At 55.7% G+C, this 14,368-nt stretch overlaps 1 protein-coding gene across 1 annotated transcript; it reads left to right on the plus strand.

Annotated features, from left to right (window-relative positions):
* Window positions 1-352: 352 nt before the first annotated feature.
* Window positions 353-6,792, plus strand: LHX3 (LIM homeobox 3; the record flags this gene model as incomplete). Its single annotated transcript, XM_082492623.1, has 6 exons — window positions 353-422; window positions 3,331-3,502; window positions 3,755-3,957; window positions 4,165-4,316; window positions 4,444-4,615; window positions 6,374-6,792. The coding sequence occupies 6 exons, from the start codon at window positions 353-355 to the stop codon at window positions 6,790-6,792; spliced, it is 1,188 nt and encodes a 395-aa protein (XP_082348749.1).
* Window positions 6,793-14,368: the final 7,576 nt, after the last annotated feature.

Consider the following 14,368-nt stretch of genomic DNA (forward strand, 5'->3'; position numbering starts at 1 on the left):
GCCGCCGTCGGGGGCTTTGCGGGGGGCTCGGGGCCGCTTTGCACCCGAGAGCGGCGGCTGCAGCCTTGAGCCCACGCGTCGGGCGCGGCGACCCCGGCCACGCGTGGGACAAGGGGGGACAGTGCCCCCCCTCCCCTTCCCGCTTTTGTGATGCTAAAGAGCCCCGCGGTGAACCGCGGCCCAGCTGCGGCCCGGCCCGACGGCGCGGTGCCGCCCCCGGCCCGCCCCGCTCCGCCCCGGGCGGCGGCCGTCCCCCGCGCCGCTCCCTGCGCTCCCCCCCGCGCCGCTCCGCCACTCCTCCGCAGCCACCCGCGCACCTCGGACGGCGCCCGGCGCGCCCGCGGAAGCCGCGATGTTGCTGGAGCGGGTCCGCGCCGGCTCGGAAAAGGCAGCGGAGCTCTGCCCCTTCCCGCGGAGCCCAGGTGAGGTGGGGGAGCGCTCAAACCTCCGCGTCCCCCCCCCGCGGAGGCACAGGTAGCGGCTCTGGGAGCCCCGACGGGAGCGGGCCCGCCTGTTCCGCGCTTCCCGGGGCACCGTCGGGGCCGCTGTCGGAGCTGCTGGGGGGAGGGCGGGCGGCCCGACGGCACCGGGGGATCCATCCCGTTCGCTCCTGCCTCGTCCCCGACATCAGAGAGCACCCTGCTGCCCTCCGCACCCCGCGGCTCCGGCCCCTCGCCCGTTTGGGTCCCGTTTGGGTCTCGACCGAAGGTCCCCAGACGCTCCGGGGGCAAACGCAGCGGCTGCCCCGGGCTCCCCCCGTCCCCAGCACCGGCGGGAGCTCTGTCCCGCACCGTGGAGCGGCGGCTTCTGCCCCGGGGTCCCGCCGCTCCCCGCGTAACGATGGCAGGAACAAAACGGAGAGTTTCTGCCCGCCGGTTCCCCCACGACGGCGGGCACCCCCTGCGCCACCCCACCCGGCTCCGACCCGGCTCTTCTCCCCTCTGGAAAAACTCCCGTTAATTCCTTTCCTAAATGTTTTGTTTGGTTGGTTTGGGTTTTTTTGTTGTTGTTGTTTGTTTCCTCCTGTTTAACGAACGGAGACAGCACTGTCGGGGCGGGGAGAACGGGGCCGCGCTCCCCTGGCGTGTCCGGGACGCCGGGGCTCTTACCGGGGGCGGCACAGCCAGGTCCGGGGCAGCGGGTCCGGCCCCGGTGCGGACCCGTCCCGGGTCTCGCCGGCATCGACCGCGGTCGTTGGGGGCTTAAAACCAAATCAACGAGGAGCCGGGGCGGGGGACCCGCCGGTGTGCGGGGACGAAGTGTCAGCAGAAGCGGGACCTGCCGGGCAGCCCGCCAGCCCCCCGCCGTCGGGCCGGTGCCCCGGGTGCTGCCCTGCGCTTGGCTCTCGGTTTGTCTTCTGTAGCTTTCCGCGGTGCCGTCACCGCAGCCGCGGTAGTTGCGCGTTTGACCCGGCAATCAGGAGGCACTTTTGCTATCGGGGAGAGGAGGCGACACCGCCGAAAGCGAACCCCCGATAGAAGGAACGACGCGAAAACGTCGTTTTTCAGCAGGACGCGACGCCCGTTCATGGCCCCGCGGTCCCCGCCCGGGCTCCGTCGGGGCCCCGGGGGACAGCGGGAAGGGAGCGGCGGGGCTTACCCCGGCGGAGGGCCGGGGCAGCGCGGCGGCAGGGCCGGGCCCGGCGGGGGTTTCGTACCGCCGGAGGGGTCGAGCCGCGCGGTGCTTTGCCCGGGCCGAGGGCAGATCCCGGGGGTTGCGGCTCGCAACGAGCTCGGGGCAGCGGCCGGCGCTGCCCCCCCCACCCCGTATCCCAACGGCTCGGCCCCCCGTCCGCCCCGGCCCCGTCCGGGGGCGGCCCCGCCCGGGTTTTGTTTCCCGGCGCCCCGGAGCCGTCGCCCTCCCGCCGTGCCCCGCCGGGAAGGGGCGGCGGGAGGGGATGTGCCGCCGGCCCCGGGCGGGGGGGGGGGGATTAAATACAGCGCGCCGCGATGCCCTGACCGGCGCTTCCGACCGGCACCGGCGGGGAGGGCCGGCAGCTAAAAATAACCCGCTTTAGCGAATTAAATCGCCGGCGCTGCGGGGGTGGCAGAGGCCGGGGGGGAAGGGGGGAGCAACGGCCGCCGTGATTTGGGGAGCCCGGGGAGGGCCGGTGGGGGGGAGCGCGTCGGTTCCGCACCCCGGCCCGGCCTCGGCAGCGACGGGGCGGGGGGCGGCGACGGCTGCGCCCGCGCCCCGCGGAAGATGAGCCAGTGCCCGCGGCCCGCCTGAGGGATCGGCGCTGCCGCGGCCCGCGGAGTCGCCATGCAGCGTAAGAGCCGCGGGCCGGGACCGGACCGGGCTGTACCGAGACCTTGCGGGGCTGTGCCGTGTTACCATGCCCGGGGCTGTCCCAGGCTGTGCCGTGTCACCGTGCCGGTGCCGGTGCCCGAGCCGAGCCCTCCCTGGGCAGCCCGGGGCCGGGGCCGCTGCCTTTAGTTTGGACGCGGTGATTTGTAGAGGAGACGATTATACCTATAACGATATCATCTCCACCTTTACCCTTACCCGCACCTATACATCTCTGTATATCTATATACACTTATCTTTACATATAGATACTCTTATGTCCGCAACGATCTGTATCAATGCAGCCGTGTCTATATATCTCTCCGTTTGTATCTATACCGATATATCTATATTTATGTACCTCTGTATCCACATTTTTACGTACCTATCTATATCTACACCTATATACTGATATCTATATATTTATGTCTGGATATCTGTACGTTTTCGTTCTCTATCTACTGTACCTGTTTATTTTTATATCTCTATTTCTCTGTATCTGTGTCATTCTGTCATCTCTTTCTATATCATCTCTGTCAGTATCTAACGGGCTACGGGACAAGCCTACCGCGTTTTTATTTTCACTGCAATTTTCATCATTTTTGGCAGTTTCTCTCCCCACCCCGTCCGGGCTACCCTGCCGTTATTTGCAGGTGAATTTTGGAAGTGTATGAAAAGGCAAAAAAGAGCCTGGAATAATTGCGTTGCGACTTTGCCGGCGGCTCGGCCCGGGGATTAATTCCGTTCCCATCTCTTCCCTTCTCGTTTTCCCCGGTGCCCCCGGCCGCTTCCTCCGATGTATGCGGCTTGGGGGTCCTTGCTCTCCGTGGCGCAGGGAAAGGCTCACACGGCGCCGCGCCAACGAATTTGAACGAACGCTTATTTTTTTCGGGCCGTTCCCCGGACCAGCCCCGGGTCCGCCGTCGGGCGGCGGCAACCCCGGGGGCGGCGAGCCGGTCCGAGCCGGTCCCGGGCGGCGGCGGGAGACAGCGGGGCCGTCGGGGCGGCGGCTGACGGGGGCTGACGGGGGCTGCCTCCCCGCAGAGATCCCGCTGTGCGCCGGCTGCAACCAGCACATCGTGGACAGGTTCATCCTCAAGGTCTTAGACCGGCACTGGCACAGCAAGTGCCTGAAATGCTCCGACTGCCAGACGCAGCTGGCCGAGAAGTGCTTCAGCCGCGGGGACGGCGTCTACTGCAAGGAGGACTTCTTCAAGTGCGTGGGGACGGGACGGGGACGGGACGGGACGGGATGGGAAGAAGCCGGGGGGGGTGGGGGGGGTGTGACAGCGCGGTGGGGGGTGTCAGCACCGCGGGCGTCGGGGCACACGGGCACGCGTGGGGTTCAGCACCGCGGACAGCGGCGCGGCGGGCGCGCTCAGCACCGCGGACAGCGCCGGGCGGACAGCCGCCTCCCTCTCTTCCCCCGCCGCGCTCAGCGGCCGCCGCTTGTCCCCCCCCCGCTCAGGCGCTTCGGGACGAAGTGTGCCGCCTGCCAGCAGGGCATCCCCCCGACCCAGGTGGTACGTCGGGCCCAGGACTTCGTTTACCACCTGCACTGCTTCGCCTGCATCGTCTGCAAACGGCAGCTGGCCACCGGCGACGAGTTCTACCTCATGGAGGACAGCAGGCTGGTCTGCAAGGCAGACTACGAGACGGCCAAGCAGAGAGGTACCCCTTGCCCCGTCCCTCCCATCCCCCAAGGGCAGGACAGAGGCGGCCCGGGGCCCTCCTGCCCTCCGGGACACGCTCATGCAGCGGGCGGGAGGGGTGCCGGGAGCATCTGTCGTCAAAGGGTGGCTGGAGGGAGGACGGGGATCCCATGACCCCGGGGACACAGGGTGGTAATTTCGCCTCTAACTCGCACCGTGTCGGCAGAGGCTGAGTCCACGGCCAAGCGGCCCCGCACCACCATCACGGCCAAGCAGCTGGAAACCCTCAAAAACGCTTACAACAACTCGCCCAAACCGGCGCGGCACGTCCGGGAGCAGCTTTCCTCGGAGACGGGGCTGGACATGCGGGTGGTGCAGGTGAGCCGGGGCGGCCCTGGCCCCCCCGCAACCCCCTCGCCGGGTCTGGCCGGGCCTCGGGGCGGCGGGCGGCGGGGAAGGAGCCGGTCCCGCAGAGAGGGAGCTCCCCGGCGTGCCCTGTTTGCAGGTCTGGTTCCAGAACCGCAGGGCCAAGGAGAAAAGGCTGAAGAAGGACGCGGGGAGGCAGCGGTGGGGTCAGTACTTCAGGAACATGAAGCGCTCCCGGGGGACCTCCAAGTCCGACAAGGACAGCATCCAGGAGGAGGGACCCGACAGCGACGCCGAGGTCTCCTTCACAGGTCGGTGCCCGGAGCCCCGTTCCCGGCCGGGGCTTTGCTGAGGGCGCTCTTCGTGTCTACGCTCCTTTCATCTCCCTCGGTGCCGCGTTAATAATTTTCAACCATAACATAACGAGTGAAAACAAGTGCCCCAGGCGGGAGATGTGCTGAGCTGCGGGATTTACCGCGGTGCGGCTCCGTCTGCCCGGTCCCGGCGGGGCTGCGGTGGGATGAACCGGAGCCGCGGCAGCGAGGGGCAGCGGTGGCTGAGGAACTGCAGGGGACACTCCGCTCTCCCTCCGGTGGGGCTGTGTCAGGTCCAAAAAGGTGCAGGGAGAACTCCCCGGGCAGGCGCTGCGAGAATTAGAGCCGCTGCTCACATACAGCCTTTTCAAGGGACTCTTGGAAATACAAAAAACACAGTCTGGACGCAACGTTTCTATGGGGAAGTTATGTAGATTTTTTTTTTTTTTTTTCATCCTATTTAAGGGTGGTTTTATTTGCGTAGTTACTAGTTGGGACTCCTTTCCCAGTTCTGTGGGAGCTGTTACCTCCTCGCTGTGCTGCGTGTTAGGAGGCTTCTGCATCGGAGGGTCCCATTTTTGGAGCAGAGATTTCTGTTGATAAACCCAGGGTCGTATCTACACTAACTGTTGTCCTACATAGCCTCATCCCGCGGTCTCCAGACCCAGGGCACCTGCTGCAGGAGCAGGATACGGCCCTGTGCCGGTTGAGGGGGGATTGGTGCCCGTAGCGCTGCGTGGGGACACGTTCTGCACAGCCCCAACTCCGGCCCAGAGCTGCCCCAGCACCAAGTGGATTTTGCTGGCGTTATCTGGTCTGTGCTACTGCAGTGTCCGAACCTGCCTCTCTGTGTGGTGGTATTGTTTTTAGGAATACAGGAGAGAAGCTGAGATGCAAAACTCTGTACATATTTACACAGACGTATGTCTGTAAGGCACGTATGTTTATACACACACAGCTTTGCCTCTCAGCTTCTCTCCCATATTCCTAAAAACTATTTGATTTTCAGGTCTGTTTATCCACACTGTGCATCAGCATCATTAAATATGAATATACTATAAATAATAACTAAAAAATGTTGAACAATTATTGATAGCTTGATGCCACAAACAGGTTTGTATCCTAGGCAACAGAGCAGCTCTCGCAGTCCATAAAGCCTCTAACGAATGCAAACAATTTTTGCTGGTAACTTAAAAAATATTGCTCATTTTTCAGAAGTGTTTTTAAGTCATACAAATACATTTCATTAGCCTGTACTGGAGCAGACAAATACTGCTGAGATTTAATTTGGTTTTTTGTTTTTTTTTTTTTTTTTTCCCTGAGCAATGGAGAGTTTTTCTTGCATCGGTGAATGTTCAGGTAGCTCTTAAAAATTATATAAAAATTCCAGATAAAGCTCAAAGCCAAATAGAAATGCAGAACAAAAGGTGGAAAGACATTGAACTCACATTCGCCTTTAAAGGATTATTTTGAAATCACAGTCTGATATTTTACTATGTACTTTTAATGCATATTTTTAAAATCCAAAATGTATTAGATGTTCGTACTAAAAAAAAAGAAATAAATCCCGTGGCCTTCTATGAAGACCCATCACCAAGGACAGGAATAATAAGGACTTACAAGTGGCAAGTGTGTGGCTACTCAGCTTCCATTCCATCTAATCTATTTAAACTCAGAGCTTGCAGGAGGTCCCATGCAACTGCTGCTAGCCGTGGCCCTTGCTCTCCCAGTAAAACCAGTCTATTTCCCTTTCAGATGAGCCCTCTATGTCTGAGATGAGCCATTCCAATGGGATTTACAGCAATCTCAGTGAAGCATCCCCTGCTTTGGGGAGACAGGCTGGGACCAACGGGAGCTTTGCTCTGGATCACAGTGGCATCCCAGCTCAGGACCAGTACCACGACCTGCGATCCAACAGCCCCTACGGGATACCCCAGTCACCAGCTTCTTTGCAAGCACTGCCAGGCCACCAGCCTTTAATCTCTAGCTTGGTTTACCCAGACAACGGCTTGGGCATCATGGGACAAAGTGGACAAGGGGTGCCCCAGTCCATGAGGGTCCTGGCCGGGAACGGACCCAGCTCCGACCTCTCCACCGGCAGCAGCGGGGGATACCCAGATTTCCCTGCCAGCCCGGCCTCTTGGCTGGATGAAGTCGACCACGCTCAATTTTGATACAGGGTCCCCCAATGTGCAGCGGGGAGGGAAAGGACTCGGTGCTGCTAAACATCATCTATTCTTGGAAATAAAGGAGGGACAAACGGTGACTGCTGAGCGGGGCAGGGAAGCGTGACGACACGGAGGGAGCGGACGTGCTTTTGGAGGGTGACCCAGCGGCGGGTCGGCAGAGGACGGTGGGCAAAAGCAGCCACCCCGCAGTGATTAGCATACGGAGCGTCCAAACGAAACTGATTATTGTGTCTTTACTAAACACCAAGACTTGTGCTTTACAGATTTGATATAAGGTATTTCGCTTTTTGTTGTCAGTGCATTCTCCAAAGCAAGGACTTGCTTCATCACCCATCCACACCGAAACCTTTTTAAGAGAAAATAAAGTCCTCATCCATGGTAAAAGGTGTGACAATGTCTATATTTCTATAGGAGAAATGTTAATAGTGAATCACTTCAGAAATCCATGGTAGAAAACTTCTCTGTTCTTCCAGCAGATTTTTTAAAAAGCGCACCGATGCGGTATGTTTTGTTTTATTTTGAATTTACATTAACTTTTCTAAAACAAAATGCTCTTTAATATGCCAATCATTTATCAACAGCCCTTTTCCTTTGTAAAATGAAAATAGTACATTACTTCTGCTTCTCATCTTCTTAATTTGTAGATTGCTAGCTTTATTCTTCCATATAAGCATTAAACCGTGAATAGATGTATTTATTACCAAATAACTACACTTTTATCACGAGGTCAAGAGGTGATTTTTCTTGACCCAGGAACACTAGTGGCTCTGGGTTGTGAATCTTATGCTTTTCTTTCAAATTCCTTTGCAACAGTTTTACTGCAAAGTGTCTCAAAAATCACCCTGATGTCTTGTTGCCAAATACCTTCTTGGGGGGTCTCTCAGCAGAGGGGTTCAGCTGGTTTAGTTCCAGCCGTCCTCCAGGCACCGCTGGGAGCGCGTCGGAGCGAGCGCACGCTTTCCTGGTGACACTTCTCTGTTCCAGGCGTTTGTGTATTTCTGCAGATACAGCGCGAGCTGATTGTGAGGAAAGGCAAGACAATATGTATATTGTTCTCTGTAAAAAATTATGGAATTAACCGTAGATTATGTGAATGTCCAGTGTCTTTTATTTATATTCTCGCTTTCTCTCTGATGATCAAATACTTCAAGATTACAAATAAATTTGTCAGCTAAACTTTAAATAGTCTTTTGCTAAATTCACGTCGAAGGCATCAATGCAATAACTGAAACTAAAAGGAAAAGCCCTCAAAACTACATGTCATGACTCAACGAAGTGTTGAAATACACTCTTCCCTTTAAATACAGGAGCAAACCCACCGATGTAAAAATGCTTTGATAAGCTGAAGCAAAATAACGACAGCTTTGGAGGCTGGCAATCCTTGGGAGATCTGACCAGAACTGCTCTGTGCGTGCACAGGCTTTGATGGCGGTCAAGCTGGTTTTGATGGGTCACGGTTATTTTTCAGCATTCGTCGCAAAGGTGTAAGCAGCAATCTGCTGCTAAAGCAACAGAAAACAGCAGAGTCTGATATTGTCTGTGAACAGAAAGTTGTGCACATGAAACACTGAAAGTCAGATATTGGAATATTTCAAAGAGAAGTCAGAAAGAAAAAGAAAAAGACCCCTAAGGAACGACGGAACGTACGCATCCCCTGCGTGTGTACCCACACGGGAGGCGCGTGCACGCACATATCTTCACGCACAAACGCCCGTGGTGCCGCTCCTCAGAGCGGAGCGAAGCACTTTGCTGAAGCCTCTGATTTAAGAATCAGCTGAGAGACGCTTTTTAAAGCACGCGGGCTCCGAGCCTCTCGCTCCCCTGGGAGGCTGGGGAATATTTGCCCCAGGGTCTTCCGCGTATCGGGCGTCTTCGAGAGCGTGTGAATTGGAGACCAGCAGCACACGCCGGTGGGGGCAGCGCGGGGGTCGGGGGTGCAGCTGCCTCCGGCCCCGGCCCCGTGGGCGCTGCTCCGGCACACGCATCCCGCGCTTTGTAGGGGACCCCCGGGAAGAGCTGCGCTGTCCCCGGGAGGCTGCCGGCACCCCGGCACGGTGCGCATTGCCCCGGGGACTCACCAGATGTCAGGCGGCGACGCTTGGTGAGTCCAGGCTTTTATTCCTTACCTTTTCTAAAGGACACATCGCCACTGCTGGAACAGGGTGACATTGTCTCGGGTCTCTTACTATCATCGCGCTCGCTGTTGTGCCACTGCGGGGGGACGTGTGCTTGCCGTAACACGCGGCCATCGCTCCCTGCTTCCTGGGCCTTCGCCCGGCGAGGGTGGGACACTGACGTCTCCAGAAGTGAGCAGGTATTGGGAATATCTGCGGAAAGATTTAGGTTTGCAAAATCCTCGTTAACCACCAGCACTGTGTAAGCATCTTTACAGCTTTTTCCCCCTCCTGTTACACATCCATTGCACCCGAGGAAAAGAAACATGCCCAGTTTCTGCTCTCCCTGACCTAGCAGAAGCCTGCCCAAAGCAGAGCGGGTACGTGCACACTGCCCTAGCGCTCCAGTACTCACTCAAGAGAAAAACTCACTCTTTTTTCAGGACGCCCAGTCCAAGAGCTACAGCAGGGAAGTGAGAACCCCCCCTTGAGTGACACCGTGGAGCTTTTGGTGTAAAAACACCACATCAGCTTGGACCTGGGGGTGATCTGTGCAAATCTGCTTTGTGTCTCTGCTCCTGGGGGATTTTTCAGACGGGTGAAGCTGCCTCTGCTGCAGCCAAGGCAGGAATTTGCCTGAGTGGGGTTTGAGCTCTCAAGTCTGAGCCCAGAGCCGGGCTCGGCAGCACGAGCCTGGAGCTGCTTTTTCTTCCTTCTCCAGAACTGAGTAATAAAGAGACAACTGTTGCTGCCAGCCCATAGGTACGTCGCAAGGACAATGAAACTTTTGAAGTAATTAGAAAAATACGGCATTTTTAAAAGCAAATTACAAAACTTCACCCAAACAGAAAACAAGGGTTTGTGTTTCCAGGAACTCTGGCATTTCTTTTCTCTTGCCCCGTGATCTGGAAACACCCCCACCAAATCTGGGTGAGTGTTTTGCATCAAAACATTTTGGCAGTTCAAGTATAAATAACATTTTCCTACAAAAGACTAAAAAAGACTATAAAAGACTCTTATTTCCTAAAAAAAGAAGGAAATAAACCCCAAAAGACAGAAATGTAGTTGATTTTAGGATAGTGATGCCATTATAAAATTACTGTCTAGAAACTGTAGTAATTGAACCTGTATGTTATAGATCTTTTCTTCACCGTTTCCCTCCCAGCAAATAACGGGCGCTGTGGTTCCTCTCGCCCTGGGAATTCCCAGCGGACGGCGGAATTTAAGAAAGGAAGAAATGCAAATTTCCCCCTCTGCCTTTGTGCTTTGCTCTGAAAGGCAGAACGGGCTGAAAGTTGCCGGTGCTTGTGCTCGTCTGAACATGGAGAAGAGGTCCCCAAACGTCCTGATATAAAATTCAGGGATCGCATTTCAGCCTCTCCTTTCAGGGCTGAGGCTCGGCGCTTCCATTAATATAAATGCTTTCTTCCCCTTAAAAAGAAAACCAATTTGAAAGAAGCAAATAAAACTAACACTATCCAACTGACTGACAGCTTGTAAAACCCAAACAGAATTAGGGAGAAGGGTTTTGCATTGCGCAGTTTGCAGGTGAGCTTTACAACCTCCGCTGATTTGTGTGAGTGCATGACATGGGAGGCGGGAAAGTTTTTGTGCTCTCAGTGAGGAAAATTTGACGTATGAATCTTTTTTTCCGAACAGCATATTCATCTTTAAGAAGCAGTCGTGCCTAAACTTGCATTCCTTATAGACACAGGAAATGATTCGATTTTGTGTCAAACAGTAGAAATAACTTATTTTTTTCTCATTTTGATTTCCTGCATGAGGCCGATGAAAGCAAACCCCTCACGCTAGGAGGGAGAGACACCGCCTCACTGTTAAATATTTCCTGCGGCTTCCGCGGGGGGGGTCAGCTCCGCAAGGGAACCCATCCATCGCAGGGGCCGCGGCTGCCGGCGCTGGCAGCGGGCAGTAACCCAACGCCCGTGAACCCGGCCGGGAGCGGCGAGGCAGCGGGAGCCACGTGCCGGGAGGACGGCTAATCCGCCCCGCTCCGCTCGCACAGCTTCTGCGGGAGCTACAACTTGCGGGGCCGGTGCGAGCCGAGCCAAGCAGCGCCAGGGCGCGCGGGCTTTATCCAGCCTCACCCAGGGGAAGGAGGTGGCGAAAGGGGGGTGTCCCCAGCTGGAGTCCCCGGGGCACAGGGCTTGGGGACCTTAGTGCCGCTTTGGGGATATTAGTGCCCTTTCGGGGACATTAGTGCCCTTTTGGGGACATGGGCCAGGTGAAACCCCTCGCCCACGGGGAGCAGGGAAGGTGTCTGGAGCCGGGTCATCCTCAGGGTCCCCCTCCGGTGGCTTCTCCCAGATGTGTCAGAGCATCCGAGCGAAGGTGTTCTCACCGCCCCGCACATCCCGCTGTGCCTCTCCTGCCAGCACCAAGGCCTGCGGGAACAAGGCAGGAAAGCAAGGATCTCCCTGATTTATACACCGAAATAACATTTAAAAGCAGCAAACGACTTTGTTAAAACCTGTCGCGAAAACCAGCAAAAATATGCCAAGAAAAAAAGCAAAGGTGTTTAAATTAGTTTTTTTTTCTTTCCTTTCTGACATCTTTATTATGCGTCTAGGTGGGAGTGCATTTTGCATTAAAGCACACGTGCAGGCGTGTTTGTTGGCACACGGGTGTTGTTGATAGGGAACAGAGCCACGGGGAAAAAATGCTGATTTAGGATGCAGAAAGCACTGCTTTTGTGCTCAGCATTCTGCAATCTGGGGATAAAAATTAATTTAATAGCCAAATATGCAAGGCTTCTGGATTTAAATGAACATTTCCATGTTAGAACACAGTCAATTTCTGCATATTATTTCTCTTGCAGGATACACACACACATATATGTGTGTGAGTGGAGTGTCAGGAAGGTATGTGTGCTGCCTACAGAAAACACAGACCGTGATCGCCTGCCAGAAGATGCTGTTTAAATGGTCTTTCTTTGGTTTATAAGTAGAAACTGCGTATTGGGTAGCAAAATGTTTTGTCTTCTTTCCACTTTGAGTGAAGACTCAGGGAATTTCTAACAAATGAATAAAAGAGACCTGGTGCAGCCCTGGGGCTCTGGGACCAGCACTGGCCGAGGCACCCCGGCTGCCGTTTTGGGGCTCTGGGAACAGCGATGCTCCCGAGGGAGGAGTATCCGAATGGAGGGGACCTGTGTCCCTTCTCCTTCTGACCAATTTTCTGTGTGTGAAGCACTGAGATTCTTGCTCCAAACTCAGGGAAAACACAGAGAAAAGCTAACAAATGGCTCAGTCCTGACTTCCCAGAGATGTTTTTTGGCACTTACGTATGACCCGGACTAGGCTGAAGGAGAGATCCCAGAGATTTGGACTCAGCAAATATTCCAGCAGAGATGCTGGATTTTTTAACAGGCAACTTGGGTCACCAGCAGCCCCCCAGTTCAGACAAAAAACCAAACTCCACACCTTTTTTTAGCTCCCTGGTTATTTTTCCACTGTGGTCAGAAGAGCGCCTCTCTCCCCCCGGGGAGGGCAGAGCCACTTGCTGCCCGTATCTGCCTGGACACACGTCCCGCGTCCCGCTCCCAGCCGGGCGCCGGCCTCTTCCAGCTCCTACGCGGGAGCCTGTAAAAAGTCCCCGAGTCAGCTGGAGGCGAGTAAATCATTCCTGACAGCTACATCTCTACAGGGCAGTTAGAATTAATGTAACAATTTGGCGTTTAATGAAGCAACAACATGCTGGGCTGCGGAGAATAGCTGGGACCTGCTGCAGTCGTATTATAATCCCTGAGGGACCCAAACGGCAGCGACTTCATCAGATGCCGACTTGTTAGGCTGAGCAAAGCGCCATGTGGGAGGAAAGCGGCACGGCCGGGAGCCGGCAGCCCCCTCCAGCTGGGAGACAGCCAGCGTGGGCCAGCTGAGCGCGGCTCGCAGGGACCAACCTGCGGCTCCCAGCCCGAAACCATGTGGCCTCGTGCCTCCGGGATGGGCATCGCTCTAAACAGAAGGAGCAGCCCAGGGGATGCCCGGGCACGTCGGCCGCGCGTTGCCCGCCCCGCTCTGCGTGCCGAGGGTCGCAGGGAGCCCTCGTCCCAAGGCAGGTCACAGAGATGCTGAATCAGTGTTGGTTGTGTGAAAAAAAATAATCTTCTGAAGCTTGTTGGAAGAGTAGAGAAAATAAATCAGCGCTGGAGGTGCTGGGCTGGGGGGAACTGGCAGAACAATATGTTTTGTAAATGAAAACCAGCTCGATGAGGTGCTCTGCACCCAGAAGTCTGATTTCTGCAGAAGTTGCAGGTATTCCAGCCGTCTCCGGGATAAGGCCTTTTAAAAACACTCACTGTGCGAGGGAGGGAGGGAGGAAGGGAGGGGACAAATGCAAATGATGTCGGAGACAATCTCCCATTTCCCATGTATATACATATGCTCTCAAAGCATTGCAGTTTGCAGCAGCTTGGAAGCTTTAAAATAAATCATGCAGTGCATTATTATTATTTTTTTTTCTTGCTTTGAAATGAAACCGTAGCACAAAACAACATCCCCTCACTTCCAAAACCATCCACGCCGGTTCTCCTCTCCAGGGCTGGCCAGCGTGTGTGTGGCCATAAACCTCAACGCGTTTTGTTGTGAAGCCTCATGGTCACCGGCTTTAAGGGCTTGACAGGTTTATAAAGTGCTGAGTGTCCCAGAGGGACCGCGGCACTGTTTGCAGAGAAGATGAAGCGTGCCATATCCAGCTGGTCTAACAAGGCAGCGGGAAATCTAAATTAATTCAGGAATCACTTCTGTTTTTCCGAGGGAGGATGTTGTTCTCAATCTATGGAAATGGCACATCAGAATATTTATTAACGGCAGGCGCGGGGGGCGCGACGCCAGGCTCCCCGCGCTCAGAGCCGTGTAAATCAGGGGACATTTAACAGTAGTGCAAAGCAGCAGAGGGAAAGGGGGGGGGCAGGGTGTCTGTCCTCGCACAGACACCCCACACAGGGCTGGGCAGGATTTGGGGTGGAAGGTTTATTTCCCCTTGAAACAGCTGATTTACCCAAACCTGCCTGAAAGGAGGAATCAGCCTCCGAGTCCCACCTGGGCTCTGCAGGTGGGGCCAGAGGGGAGTTGTTTAATGGCTCCTGGCTGCCCCGTTTCCAGGGCTGCGTCCTTGCTGATTCCTGGCACTACGGGGTCACTCCGCTTTGACCATTTGGGATCTGGGATTGAGGCTTCCCTCTGTGCTGAAGGTCAGTCGTGCGGGCTGTGAGGCTGGTTTTGGGGGAGGCTGCTGCAAATTCACGGGCTGTGGGGCTGGAGTCATCTCCAGAACGTGGTGCTTGGTGTTTCCCCAGGATCTGTCCTGGCATTTGCGTGGGCCATAGACTAAGCAATATGTGTTCCTTTATATCCATAGGGAGGTTGGTTCCCAAATGTCATTTTTTTTCTCAACTAAAAAACCCAAAGATGGTCTCAGCTTGATGT

This window comes from Vanellus vanellus (genome assembly GCF_965231255.1).
Source record: "Vanellus vanellus genome assembly, chromosome: 18".
In the NCBI taxonomy this organism is placed as follows: Eukaryota; Metazoa; Chordata; class Aves; order Charadriiformes; family Charadriidae; genus Vanellus; species Vanellus vanellus.